Raw genomic sequence first — 14,407 nt, forward strand, 5'->3', positions numbered from 1 at the left:
TTCATTCACTTATTAGTTGATCCTTTTTCACCAAGTAAAAAAGCTACTAGTACTAAACATATCCTATTTTAGGCACCAAAAAATGATTTAAAGGGGATATCTCAATGAACATATTTTCATCTCGCAAACCTCAGTTTGAAAAATGCACCGCAGTTCAAAATACTTTTAAATAATTCATACATGCCCTGTATTAAACCTCAATACTGACTTTTCGTCAAACTCTGATATGAAAAAGAAAAATATACACACCTAATACAACAAAATAATCCCAAATGTGGGAAAATATATCGCAAAAGCTTTCTTTTCCTTTCAAATTCACGTCTATCTTTTTTGTATAACCGAAAAATTCTCAAAGGCCAATAACAAACAATTTAAAATTCACTGGATAATGGATCTACCTTCTACCCTTCTCCATTTAAGTATCAGGGTTTTGTCTATAACCCGCACATCACTGTGCTCTTATCACTAGACTAGGAGCCTTCAAATGTCAATCTTTTATCTTGCAAGGGAAATACCTTTGATCTCAAATCCAATTTATAGATCTCTTAGGTAAAAAGAGAAATGCTTCTGTTATATTTACACAAGGGGAAGAGATTACAAGCAAGATTACCCTTAAAAAAACAATACACAGGACCATCAAAAGGGTCTGGCAATATAGCTTTGGTGTTTGTTAATTTTTTTTCATAAGAAATTTTACAACATGCAGACCCGATAATACACCAACATCCCAACAATCTCTTTCCTACATATAAAACAGGAACCTGAGGGACTATTCTCAGAGAGATTAATCAAGCAGCCAAGTATAGAATGGCAAACTAAAGTTTTAAAGATTCCCTTAGGTTTCAGATAATACCTTTTTTAACTGAATACTGAAGTAGCGCGGCTGATAAGTTAATTCAAATTGTGCAACTTAAAGATCAGATACATAGCAAGATTCAAGAAGTACACTTAATACTCATTTCCTTTCAACAATAATACTCTAGTCAATCATAAGGGAAAATTTGATTGTTTATCATTGTGTAGGAAAGACGAACAAATGTGAAAGAAATTATAAAGCAAAATCTTGAATTCCTCTTCTAGAAGATCAGCCAAATAAATTACCTAATTGATCCTTCAGAAATGAATGCAACTTTGCAAACGCCAGCTGAAGTGGTGAATGGCAAATCTTTATAGCAAGCGACCAACTCCTTATTTGAGTGCAGGTCCACCAGAAGAGTTTCCCAAACCTTCTTCTTAGGGTTCAAGACATCATCGGGAGTGCCATCAAACCCAGGGAACGTTACTCTTTCACCAATGGCAGCATCTTTAGGTGGCTCAACTAGTTCAACCTGACATGCAACCATCATCATACTGCATAAGTTAACTTTCCAACTTTTTCTCTTTTCTGCCTTTTAGCTTTTGTTTTCTTTTTTCATTTCAACCATCTTATCTGTGTTAAAAGTCATTAAGTGTGCTCCATCAAAAACCTAGGGAAAAAGATCTCCAAGAGTAACCAAGTGGTCAATTTCCCTTTCTAAAAATGATTATACTGGCAGAAATTTTTGAAATACATACATAAGCATATGTCAGTTATACAGTAAATTCACTGGTAGTGGCCATATGTAAATTACACAATAAGTTGGTAGGATTGCCATTTGTGCAAAAAGAACCGGATGATATCCGGACCAGCATGTGCGCAACTCGACTATTCCACTGGATGCCTGCAACCTCCCACCAACACAGGTATCCACCAAAGCTTTAATAGGAAGAAAATATCTAGTGCTTTTTGCCTTCGCTGGGATTGAACCTGAGACCTCATGGTTCTCACCAAAAATAACGCAGCTGAAGAAGCTACATCTACCTTAGACATTCTATTTAGATGGTCTTGTACAATGGCATACCTCAACAAATTTTCCATGTCATCTATACAAAAAACTTGGCACATGCTTCAGTATTTTGTGCATCAAAATTCGACAAATTACACATAGAATATTTAACTGTAGCTACTTCATCCAAAAAGACAACAGTGTTTGGTCTACATTAACCCTGAATACTCCTTTACGGAGGGAATCTTTTGAACCAAATTTCCACACTCTACATGTCTTTTCTTATTTGGCATCTTAATCAGAGCGAGCTCTATGTGTATTGTTAGGCAGGTATCCTGAATTGATCCTATTTACTATCAACAGAGTGGTGATGATCAAGGAAGTCCGTGCAGTTGGGACAAGAAGGAAAATGGAAGAACCATTTCTTGTTTTCCTAAATATGCTGTAAAAATTCGCTCCTTTTTATGTATCCTCCTGGCAAGGCATATAAGCAATCTGTAGATAAATGGAATAGAAGCAATAGGCCGTCACTTACCCTAGTGTGATCACTGCTAGAAGCAGCAAGAACCATTGCCTGGGATTTTATGCCCCTCATGCTTGCTGGTTTTAGGTTGCATAGAACACAAACCTTCCGATTCTGTTAGAAAGATATCATTGTGAAAATTTTTGCTAGCTAACAATGTATAATCAACACATAGAGAAAGTGAAGAATGCAAACCTGCATCTCCTCCAGAGGAATATAATTTACAAGGCCACTAACAACAGTTCTGGGCTGAGCTTCACCAACATCAATCTCTTCAACATACAATGAATCAGCATCGGGATGTTTCTGTGCTCTTGTAATGAGACCAACACGAATATCGAGTCTGCTAATCGAAATTTCTGCTTCAACAGAGGCTGACCCCTTAGATTTGGCTGCAGAAGGTTTTGTAGCACGTTCTTTCTTCTTATTAGCATCTGATAGAATAAGCAAAATTCGATGTGACCAGCAGTCCATGTAACGAATTGGTAAGAATTATTCTAGCATACAGCCATAAACCATTGGATAAAGAACCCCCCCCCCCCCCCCACACACACACACATACAAGAAAAGGAAGCTCTTTAACAAGAATATGATAAGATATCAGTATTAGATATAAATTATTTAGGAGTTACCATACATAATCAGAAGATATGTGTTACTATTCGAAAGAGCGGAATGGATATAAATGATTCACATAGCCGACCTCTGGCATCAATGAAACAATGGCATGATTAAGAGAGGTGGTGATGCATGTCGACTGATTCTGGTTTTATGGTATCAGGAGACTATCCAGAATAGACCTACAGAAGAAGAGCATCCAGAAGGTGCAGCTACAGCATATCAGACATATTAAGAATGCCCGAAATTCCCCAACTAAATATTTTATTTGTAAAACCTGGGAGACTGATACAAAGTCACTGCATTTTTTGCTGAATGCAGATATTCAAAATCTCCAAACTCGGGAGAAAGGAAAACAGCTAGTAGCATACTACATACTGACAGCGAAAACATATACTCCCTCTGTTCCAGTAACAGTTTATGTGAACCTATTTCCTTTTTGGTCCGTTCCAAAAAGAATGACCCCTTTCTAAATTTGGAAACAATTTAGCTTAAACTTACAATTCTACTCTTAATGAGAAGCTTTTATAATCACACAAATACTCTGGGCACCTTTTTGACTTATTTAGGACCACAAATTCCAAAAGTCTTCATTTTTTCTTAAACTCCGTACCCAGTCAAACAGGTTCACATAAATTGGAACGGAGGGAGTAGGTAATATCTCTTACAAGAAAAAGTACCAAATAAGGTCCTCTGAGGACAAAAAGGCATTCTCAATTGAAGATATGCCCACAAGATCCACCGAACAAAACAACATATAAAAAGTAAGGTGAACAACTGAACACTTTCCCGTCCATCTCTGAATGTTTTTTCCCCCTTTCTATTATAACTATTAATGAAAGTAAAAAAAATTGTAATCAGAAATTTCATTTGCGCTGAGGATCAGATACACTAGTTGTGTAAACACACTTTCTCCTGCCCCTATTGGGTGTGGTTCTGTCATAATTGAAAATTTCTTTTATTGCAATTGTATTCTTTTATTTTTGGTGCAAATCAGATAAGGGGGGAAAAAGTAAACATAAGTCACCAGAGATTTTTGCTTTGTTCAATTGATCAGTGATCTTCTTTGCCTCAGCTTCTGCCTTCAAATTCCTATCCGCTTGACTTCCGGCAAACTTCTCTCTGTAAAATTCAACTTCTTCATCTTTCTGCATATAAGCATGTTCAATCTTAGACAAAAATGAAAGAATGAATAAGACATGCAGTAAAGAACAAGATACTGCTATGCATTACCAGCTCCTTGAACAATGGTGCTGGTATTCCAATTTTGTGTCCTGCAGGTAGAATATGCCATGGTCGTTTGCTTTTTTCAATGTCACCTCTTTCATCAGCCAGTGAAACTTGTGTTTCAGGAGGAAAGTTCAGCTGCTTAAGCACCTGTCAATCAAAGGCGTAAGAGCATCAAACCATTAAATACAGAGAAAACCTCAACCACAGGAAGACAAAAAAGTATCAAACATGACCACAGACAGAACCTCAGCCACAGTACAGAACCTAGACACAGTTAAATGCTGCAATCATGGTAACAGAGTTACTACCTCACGTGAAAAGGATGGCATAAATGGCTCTAAAAGACATGCAAGAAGATACACTAGGCCAGCAGCAGTGCTCATCACTATGGAACACGATGGCTTATCTTCCTTGTAAAGTTTCCAGAATTGGCTCTCCTACAGAAAGAAGTATGATAAGTCTAAATTTAGGAGATTAAAGCAACCATGAGGCTAACAGCCATTACTGAAATTCAAAAGCAGGTTCTAATTCAAAAGAGAAAAATACAATGGCATGAGCAACTAATAAATAAAAAACAGACAGTTGGGAAGTATTTGACAGGCTTACTTGCAAATAACCGTTTCCTTCTCCAGAAACAGACATTGCAATCTTCAAGCCTTGCTTCAATTTAACCTAAAAGAATTGCAGTGTATAAGGGTTTTTCAGAACATAGAAAGGAAAGAAGAACTCAATCGAGATATAAAACACATGTAAGATACAACTACTCCTACTATTACTACTAAGTCTCAACCTCAAGCTAGTGATGGCCCAGCTATATGAATCCTCAATATCCATGTCACTACATTTAGACCTATCCCAATCCAATGCCCAATAATTTAGGTTCTCTTGACACTAGTGGGTATACAAATCTTTAACAAGATTAAAAGACTCCTTTTTTTAATGACAGTGGTGTCTGGCCAGCTTGCGCACCTCGACTGTTCTTTCCACCAGATACCTACTATCTCTTAGGCTCTTACCAGCACAGATACCGGGTAACTCCGCTCACCCAAGCTTAGGCAGATGAAAAGGAATCACCTAGTTTTGTTGTGTCTCCTGAGATTTGAACCTGACATCTCATGGTTCTCCTTTCCCTTCATTGACCACTAGGCTATACCTTTGGGCGCAAATTAGAACGACTCCTAGCAAACATTCAACCTACAGGAATGTACTGACATGACTAAGCCTCAATCCAAAAGAATTAGTATCATCTATATGAACCTTTTTCTTTCATATTGCCCTATTTTTGAGATAGTAAAGTCATACAAAACACATGTAAGGAAAAAAAATTGAAATGAGTTCTATTCCATGAGAACTGGAAAGACCCCGTTAAAGTAGTGTAGTTACCTTCTCCATAGCTTCTATATATTGCTCCACATAATTTCCAACTTTTTCACCCAAGGCCTTAGTTAAAGGGTGGGATTCAGCTCCTTCATGATTGGGAATTATGGAACCATAACCTGAAACTGTATAAGCACATTTACATAAATATCTGTTAGATTTCTGTAAGAAAAAGGACTGGATTATTTCCAGTTAACACTCCGAAACCAGAACAAACAACAAATTTCAGTCAAGAACTTTTCCGATTTTATCTTTCTAGCAGAAATAAGAATCTTCCCTTTTTCTCTTTACGAATATACCGGTAACAAGATTTTTTTTCGATCAGTGACCAGTAGCAAGATACTTTTAAATCAAACATAAGGAATCAAGGCAGTTATCCAAATCAGAAGCAACTTTCAGCCAAGAAATTTCCCCCCTCTTTCTTTATCTTTCTAGGGAAGAACAAGAAATATTTCCTCTCTGTTTTCTCTTTTCAATGATATACCAGCATTACAATCCAAGGTGGCAAGTAGATTTTTTGTTGTGATTCACAGGAAGAAGAAACAATAATTTTCGTTAAATCAGCCACAAGCAGTCAAGTAGACAATACCAGTAACACAAAAGCATGAAACAGCATAATAAACCATGTCATCTGATACATAAACCAGACTTACTGTAGGAAAATGAACACACGCGAAATAAACTGCCAAAGCTTGGTATAGTCAAGATGTTTTAAAAATTAAGATAAAACAGACACGAAACTAGCTGACAAGAGCAAAAGCATATCAAGAGGGGGAGACTATGTAAATATATCATACAAGACAATTAGCTGACATACCCGGATCTTTTGCAATGAAACTTAGGACTCTATTGACGAAATTGCCTAAGTTGCTTAGCAACTCGCTGTTTAACTTTGCTTGTAAATCTGCCCAGCTAAACAAAGTGTCCGACACCTAGATAACTGAAATCCATTAGTAATCATGCCGGTATAAAAGAGCATTATAGAATAGGGAATTATCAGGCAACAGAAGTTACAACCACCAAGAACCCACCTCTGGCCTGTTTGTCAGCAAGTAATATCTCCATACTTCTACAGGAATGTTTGTATCTTTTGCATCATTTCCGAATACTCCTACGCCCTTACTCTTCGAGAACTTGCCTGATTATGACAACCAAGAGACACAAGCAAAAATTCAAATGAGAAAAGCACTAACTCTGCAGTATGAACTGGTGTTTCCAGTATATTACGTTCCAAGCAGCAAGAACATATGGACAATTTTCACGGCCTTATTTCCAAATTCCAACTAACCTGCTTCATAGTTCAAGTATTCTGTTACACTGATAGTCTTCATAAGAGTCCAGTTTTCACCAGTTCCAAGCAGTGTAGATGGGAAAATCACCTTGAAAATACAAAATTTACTTTCTTACATGTAATAGCCACTAACATAAATAATATCACTATGGTTAAGCTTATCCTACATAGCAACGGAGCCGAAAATTCATGGCATTGGAACTCCCTAAGCATATTTCTCCAAGTCAATCATTCAACTGTAGTTCAATCTCAGATTAGTTGGTCTCAGCTATGTGAGTTCTCTTTATCCATTATGATTTCTACCCTAGTCTGTTTAAATATCAGACTTGGAACCTTGAAAAAACGGAAGAATGACTTATATGTTAACAAATATCCTATATTAATAACGCTGCTTCAATTTTATTATTTCTAATTATAGAAGAACTGATGATTGAATCTTCCTGCAGAAGTTCTTGACCGATTGAGATTAAACAAAAATAGAAGGATAAAGATTCAAAACAAAGTTCTCATATGTGGCCATTTTCTTTCTTCTTTCTTCTTTTTTCTGTATCTCCTATGTAAACTTTCGCACCCTCTACTAAAGAGGGAATTAAATATGTAAATCCCAAGCCATTACAAAAAATAGCCCTAAGTCTATTACAAGAGTAGTAAACAATTATCAAGGAAACCACTATCTCAGTATATTCAATTTGTCTCCATTATCCTTCATTCCAAGTACAGTAACCTGACTTTGTCGTATCAACCTCGTTTTTACCACCAAAGAGATGATGATACTTTTATGGAGTTTATCTTTTTGATCAAGACTTTTATGGATTTTCAAGAACTTACAGTGTGAAAAGGCACGTTATCTTTGCCCATAAACTGATAGAGCTCCACATTCTCTGGATTCTTCCACCACTTCTCCCACTCCGTTGTGTAGCATGATGTTATTGATACATATCCAATAGGAGCATCGAACCACACGTAGAAAACCTAATTACCAATAGATCAATAAATAATGTTGTTAAGAAAATCTAAATGGAATTGAACAGGAAAAAAAATTGCTGCTTCGACTTATACCAACACATGAATTGATAACAGCAAGTGGAGTAATTATCAGTAAAGGTACACATTACAACCAAGTGTTATATATTCAGAAAGAAGGGTAACCAGTTACAACTAACGGTTTTGCTCAATCAACCTTCTCCTTGTATTTTTCATGTGGAACTGGAACCCCCCATTTCAAATCTCTAGTTATACACCTTTGCTTTAGTCCTTCTCTAAGCCAGGCATTTGTTGTGTGGACAGCATTCTGACTCCATCCTCCAGCCACAGACATGTTGTTGACGTAAGTTTCTAATTTATCCTTTAGCAGAGGGAGCTCAAGGAACAAATGGTCTGTATCTCGGATGCAAGGGGTGTTACGACAAACCTGTAGAGTAAGCAAGTTAAGACTTCAGTAGTAAGTAAAATCATTATCACATTCTTGTATTGTTAATCCAACATGCTTTATGTCCTTGAAGTTCTTGGTATTTTAAAATTTCCAAATAAAAGGTTGTTTAGCATCTGTCACAAATAAGTCAAGTCTCATTCAAAGTCCATCGGCTGCGCTCGAAGGGACAAAAATAAGTCAAGTTTCTATCCAAAAAATGCTCATTTTTTAAAAGAAACTAGATGATGAGAAGTACTTTCTTCGATAACCAGATGACTGAGAAGTACTTTAACTATACAATATTAAGAAATACACATCTGGAAAAAGAGGAGAATAAAACCTTGCATCTTGGATCCTTCAGATCAGTGGGATTTAAGAGTTTCCCACACTTCTCACATTGATCTCCACGCGCAGAATCATAGTTGCAACCTGGTGTCGGGCAGTTACCCTCTACAAGCCGGTCCGCCAAAAACTTTTTGCATGTGTCACAGTACGGCTGTGAAATAAACTTAGCTTGAGTAACAAATATGTCAAATTTGACGCATCAACTGAGTTTCGGGCTACTTCAATCTATGAGATATTTGAAGCCAAAGAGCTTAAGGCCTGGCAGTAGCAGCACAGAACCAAGCATCTACCAGAAGATATACTTATTAAGAATTATATACCTGCTGCATAGTGTTCTCAGAGAGCCAATTATTCTCCCAAAGCTTGTTAAAGATCGCCTGACAAACTTCCGTCTGTTGTGGAGTAGACGTGCGTCCAAATTGATCGAAGCTTATATCAAACCATTTATAAACTTCTCTATGAATTGCATGGTATCTGCAAAACCAAGAAAACGAAGAAAGGACTTGTGAGCTTAGCTCCAATACTGAAAAATAAAGTCCCTACAATTTGTAACCGTCTATACCCAAAAAGAAAAAGGTGAAAGGATAAATTTTGCAAGGACTTAGGGAGAAAGCATGCAATAATAATAATAATAATAATAATAATAATAATAATAATAATAATAATAATAATAATCATTATTATTATCATTGTTATTACTATTAGTCTATTACTACTATCATTTTGAGACAGCGAACTCTTTAGCTCTTGTTTCACAGGAGACAACTGCCGAAGCTGATGAGGACCTTATCAGTAAGAGCTATTGAAAGAGACAGCATTGGTGAGCCCCCATTTTGTTCATGTACATGGAGAGTCTTTATCATTTGTCATTGCCATTCATTTAAAACTCACAATGTTGCTTCATTAATCAGTATCGCGAGTATTTCAGTTGACGTGATATTTATTAGTTTATTTAGATTTTCTTGTAGTTCAAGGCTGTGAACTTGTGATGACGTCAGTAATTTTGTGTTACATATGTTTGGTTAGTAATGGATATTACTCCCTTTATCCCAATTTGTTTGGCACCATCACTTTGTTTGTACGTCCCAAAAGAAATTGACACCTTTTTGTGCTTAGAAACTCCTACTCTTATGTCCCAATTTATGTGATGCAATTAGGATTTCCAGAGTTAAACACGTTTTTCGTTGACCGCGATTCTTTTATATGTCTTTTAAATATTTTGAACTGTTAATTAATGTGACTTGTAGTACTTTTATGTAGTTTTTAAATATATAAATTTTATTTCAGAAAAGTTAAAGATTCTATGTCTGAATTTGAAGTCAACATTAAGGAGTTTGACTTTCAAATTTAAACTACATCACATAAATTTGGGATGAAGGAAGTAATATTTAATGTCTCACTTTGCCCTTAATGAGATGTTTTTCTAGAAGTTGGCATGAGTTATGTAAACCTTAGTTTTTTTTCTCTCTCTTTGTTTTTGTGATAAGGTATGATTCATTTGAACCATAGCGGAAGGAATTTGGTAGTTTATACATACTAGTTTCTCGGCACGTGCGGTTCGAGTAAATAATCATACAAAAAAGAATAACATAAGTTTTTATGAATGATCAATGTGGGTCGCCGACTTGTTTGTCGAGATCAAAATGATTGGATATCGTTTGAACCTACAAAGATGAACAATCAAAGTATAATTCTGAGGAGAAAGTGACGTTTCTTTAGTAGTATTATATTCCACTTCAGTCACCGTTATAATAACCGCTAATGGTTTAACAAAATTCTATTCCTGAGATACAATGCCTACTCAAGAAATTAAAGTTGACTTTTTCTAATACCAAAACTCAACCTAATAGAATTAGAAATTTTTGGAAGATGGAGCAGAATATAAAAGAGAGAGGAGTAACAATATACTATATACATTCAACGTTGGTAAAAAAACGAATAAGAAATTGGTAGAATCAATAGGAAGAATGGCTAAGATCTTGTCATGATTGGCTTCATATAGATGACACTTTCAAAAACATCCAACGGTAAGACCAAACTTCAAAAACAGATGGACACAATCTTTTAGAAAAGACACTTCAAATAAGATTAGTTTCTTCTTTCTAATAAATAATTATTTAGAAGAGTAATTAGGTCTTTTAACTTTTTAGTTTTGGGATTCCCACTTTTATAATGATATGCATAAGTTTATGTCAAAATGTCCTACTTTTTCAGCTATGTAACTAGTCAAATCTTGTCAAGCAAATTGAGAGAAGTATTACTTTTCATAAGTGTTGTTGCGGACTTGTGGTATGTAACTTTAGACGAGATAAGAAAATATGGATAGTCCTAGAAATAGAAAAAACTGTCTACATTTCGGTAGAATTACAGTAAGCTTGCTTTGGAGCCCTACCATCTGATTGTCGGTCAAGGCCCAGATTGGATTGTGACAATATCCAACCTTAATTAGTCAGAGATAGAGACCTTTCCTCTTGCATTGACTGCACACTGCAAAATTTCCAAATTTAGATCCTTCTTCTTCTCGAAGCACCTCCAAGTGTTCAAATCCCACTTTTTTAAATTCTATCTCAACAACTTTACTTCTATGCTAAGATATAATCATGCCTTCCCATGACTACAAATGAGTCCCACCACCACTTAAGCATTCTCAAAGACCTTCAGTTCTTGAGAATATGGTGATTTCTTATACCATTATCCACAACTTAGAATAGGGGGTATGGTTTGATACCGCTGTAGGGAGGGAGATTTGCCTGATAAACCAGAAATCATCATCCCATTAGTTGAGAATTAAAATTTTGTCTATTCTCAATCTTGTCCTTTAGTTGTCCACTTTAAAGTGCGTGACTTCCTCCATGTAAAGGAGGATCTAATAATTATGTATGAACTTTGAAAAGTCTATCACGGCTCTGGAATGTCTATATTGTTTATTCTTCTCTTCTCCAAGTTGCGACATTGATGATTTATCTCACCTGCTATTACCCAAGAGTATAATTATGCTCCAGTGATAGAGTTCAAGTCCAAGATATGTCAAACGTTTTATTCTACGAAAAGAGATATCAAGAATGACTTGAATCCATGATGCTAGTTTTGAGTTTTTAACTGCTTTCTTTGACCTCTCTTATATGTTACAACACGACACATGATTCGACTGTTGTTAAAGGCACGCTGGAGATGTGTTTAAACTCTAAACTCTAGTGTAGCACAACATGGACACTTAGCCTCACTTAAGCAGCAACGCAGTGTAGGCGCCTGGCTCTGTCTTTTAAAAGGAGGTGTCAAACAATTTATAGCTGGCAAACAACTATACTAACGGTTAAGAAAATGTAATGGATGGGTATATCAATGATTAAGAATGAAAAATTAAAATTTTAGAATAAGAAAACTATCACAAATTCCAAATCAGAAACTTAAATTTGTATCTTTACATCTACCAAACAAACAAAAAAATGCATCTTTAATACTCCCTCTTATTCCAATTTATGTGATGCATTTTCCATTTTCGACTCCAATAAAGAATGATATTTTTTATATTTAGAAATAATTTAACTTTAAGCTTTCGATTTTAACCATAATACGATGATTTATAGCCGCTCAAATATCTATGAGTTTTTTCAGACTAGCTTCAAATGTCTTTCTTTCTTTAAACTATGTGTCCAATCAAAGTGAATCACATAAAATGGTACGGAGGGAGTATCAAATGTGTCTGAATATATAAATGATTTAGTAATGAAATAAATAGACCCCAATAAAGTGAATTGTATATAAAGGTCTCCTATAGCCAATCCCAAGTCCCAACTAGTTTGTGATTGCGATGCACTTAACTGATTTATTTAGTGCACATTCTAAGAAAAAATTGATGAATTTAATATAAAAGAAAGGTGCATTACTTGTCACAAATTTGCTTGGGAGTAGAATTTTCTTCCAAAGCTTTAGTCTCAGTAGCCGTGCCATATTCATCAGTACCACACATGTATATTGCATTGTAATTCCGAAGCCTACAGTATCTCGCGAACACGTCCGCACTCAACACACCTACAATAAACAAAAAAAGAACATAATTTGAATATAAATGAGACATCAAAAACAGAGCAAAGAGAGGGAAATAAGGATTGAATTGCTGAGATTAATTACTTCCGATGATGTTTCCGAGGTGAGGAACGTTGTTGACGTATGGCAAAGCGCTTGTGATGAGGATATTCCGTTTTCCCGGTATCGGAAGTTTCGGAGTTGTCGGCGGCAGATAGTCGCCGTTGCCGGCGGTGGAAGAATCGCCCATTTCCGTCTAGGGTTTTAGATTGACTAGGGGTTTTTTGCTTGTTGGATTGCTTCTCTTGAGTTTTTGGGCCTTTGATCTTAATCTGCTTTGGTTTACTTTTTTGTTTTCCTTTTTTTTTAACATCTCATTTACTCTATTCTTGGAAAGGAAATCAACAGAAAATTTATTTTCTTTTATCTCCACTACAATTCAAAAAGTTTTAATCAATTTTAAACAGTTTAATTAATTTTAGTTTATTTTTTAAAATTAATTTATATATCCTAACAGTATGTATTACATTACCAATATAGTTAAATATGTTGTATCAAGTTATTTAAATGACTTTTTTGTTTACTAATCATTACTTACTATATACGATTACATGTTCTCATATGTTATTGCTAGTATAAAGATTTAATTTAACTTTTTGTTACTAATCATCTATATCTATATCTATCTATATTTATATCTATATTATATTAAAAGGAGAGTAATGAAGCATCTTCTTATTATATTAAAAAGAGAGTAGTGAAGCATGAGGTTAAGCCAAGTGGCAAGCTAAAAAAAACGCTTGGTAATTTTAAGACAATATTAGTAGTAATTTTAAGACAACTTGGTAAATCTATATTATATTAAAATGAGAGTAGTGAAGCATCTATATTCATATTATATTATATTAAAAGGAGAGTAATGAAGCATCTTCTTATTATATTAAAAAGAGAGTAGTGAAGCATGAGGTTAAGCCAAGTGGCAAGCTAAAAAAAACGCTTGGTAATTTTAAGACAATATTAGTAGTAATTTTAAGACAACTTGGTAAATCTATATTATATTAAAATGAGAGTAGTGAAGCATCTATATTCATATTATATTATATTAAAAGGAGAGTAGTGAAGAATGAGGTTAAGCTAAGTGGCAAGCTAAAAAAAGTCACTTGGTAATTTTAAGACAACATTAGTAGTAATTTTAAGACAACTTGGTAAATCTATATTATATTAAAAGGAGAGTAGTGAAGCATGAGGTTAAACCAAGTGGCAAGCTAAAAAAAAAGTCACTTGGTAATTTTAAGACAACATTAATAGTAATTTTAAGACAACTTGGTAAATTTGAATTATAAATGGAAACATAATTAATGAAGTAATAGTTCAATAAGAATTATTTTTTAATTATGATACAAATCTCTATTAGTAGTATAATTTAGTTAACATTTTTTTGTATCATTATGGTAGGGACGAATTTTAATTAATTGATCAAGCTTTGTAACTGACCTTATTTTGGTACAATATACATTATTGTATGTATCTTTAGTTAAAATTTTATATATAATTCAGTTATGGTAGGTATCCTTTTTTGAAAAAGAATCAATTAAACTTTTATTTTGTATCTTACACATTAATTTTAAGTTGAAATAATAATTCTTTATTTAGTACAAGCTTTTTATCTGACCTTATTTTGGTGCAATATACATTACTGTAGGTATCAAATTTAACTACAACTAATACAAAAATAATTATAAGAGAACTCAATACATTTGGAACATAATAATCAAATAACT

At 34.6% G+C, this 14,407-nt stretch overlaps 1 protein-coding gene across 1 annotated transcript; it reads right to left on the reverse strand.

Annotated features, from left to right (window-relative positions):
• Window positions 1-875: 875 nt before the first annotated feature.
• Window positions 876-13,011, reverse strand: LOC107780548 (methionine--tRNA ligase, cytoplasmic). Its single transcript, XM_075236740.1, has 17 exons — window positions 12,732-13,011; window positions 12,488-12,632; window positions 8,921-9,074; window positions 8,596-8,751; window positions 8,025-8,255; window positions 7,673-7,816; window positions 6,842-6,932; window positions 6,585-6,691; window positions 6,371-6,485; window positions 5,560-5,678; window positions 4,783-4,848; window positions 4,485-4,613; window positions 4,180-4,323; window positions 3,974-4,094; window positions 2,524-2,762; window positions 2,341-2,442; window positions 876-1,328 (listed from the first exon to the last, which is right to left on the reverse strand). The coding sequence occupies exons 1-17, from the start codon at window positions 12,874-12,876 to the stop codon at window positions 1,098-1,100; spliced, it is 2,439 nt and encodes an 812-aa protein (XP_075092841.1). The 5' UTR covers window positions 12,877-13,011; the 3' UTR covers window positions 876-1,097.
• Between the last annotated feature and the right edge of the window lie 1,396 nt (window positions 13,012-14,407).

The sequence above is a fragment of the Nicotiana tabacum genome, chromosome 18, assembly GCF_000715075.1.
Source record: "Nicotiana tabacum cultivar K326 chromosome 18, ASM71507v2, whole genome shotgun sequence".
NCBI classification, from domain to species: Eukaryota; Viridiplantae; Streptophyta; class Magnoliopsida; order Solanales; family Solanaceae; genus Nicotiana; species Nicotiana tabacum.

Bases quoted from the DNA above. Each gene is read 5' to 3' on its own strand.
- LOC107780548 (XM_075236740.1), bottom strand. From the start codon at position 12,876: ATGGGCGATTCTTCCACCGCCGGCAACGGCGACTATCTGCCGCCGACA. The intron at 8,752-8,920 runs GTATATAATTCT...TTTATTTCACAG, and splicing joins CTGAGAACACTATGCAGCAG to CCGTACTGTGACACATGCAA. The intron at 1,329-2,340 runs GTAAGTGACGGC...GTTGCATGTCAG, and splicing joins CTAGCAGTGATCACACTAGG to GTTGAACTAGTTGAGCCACC.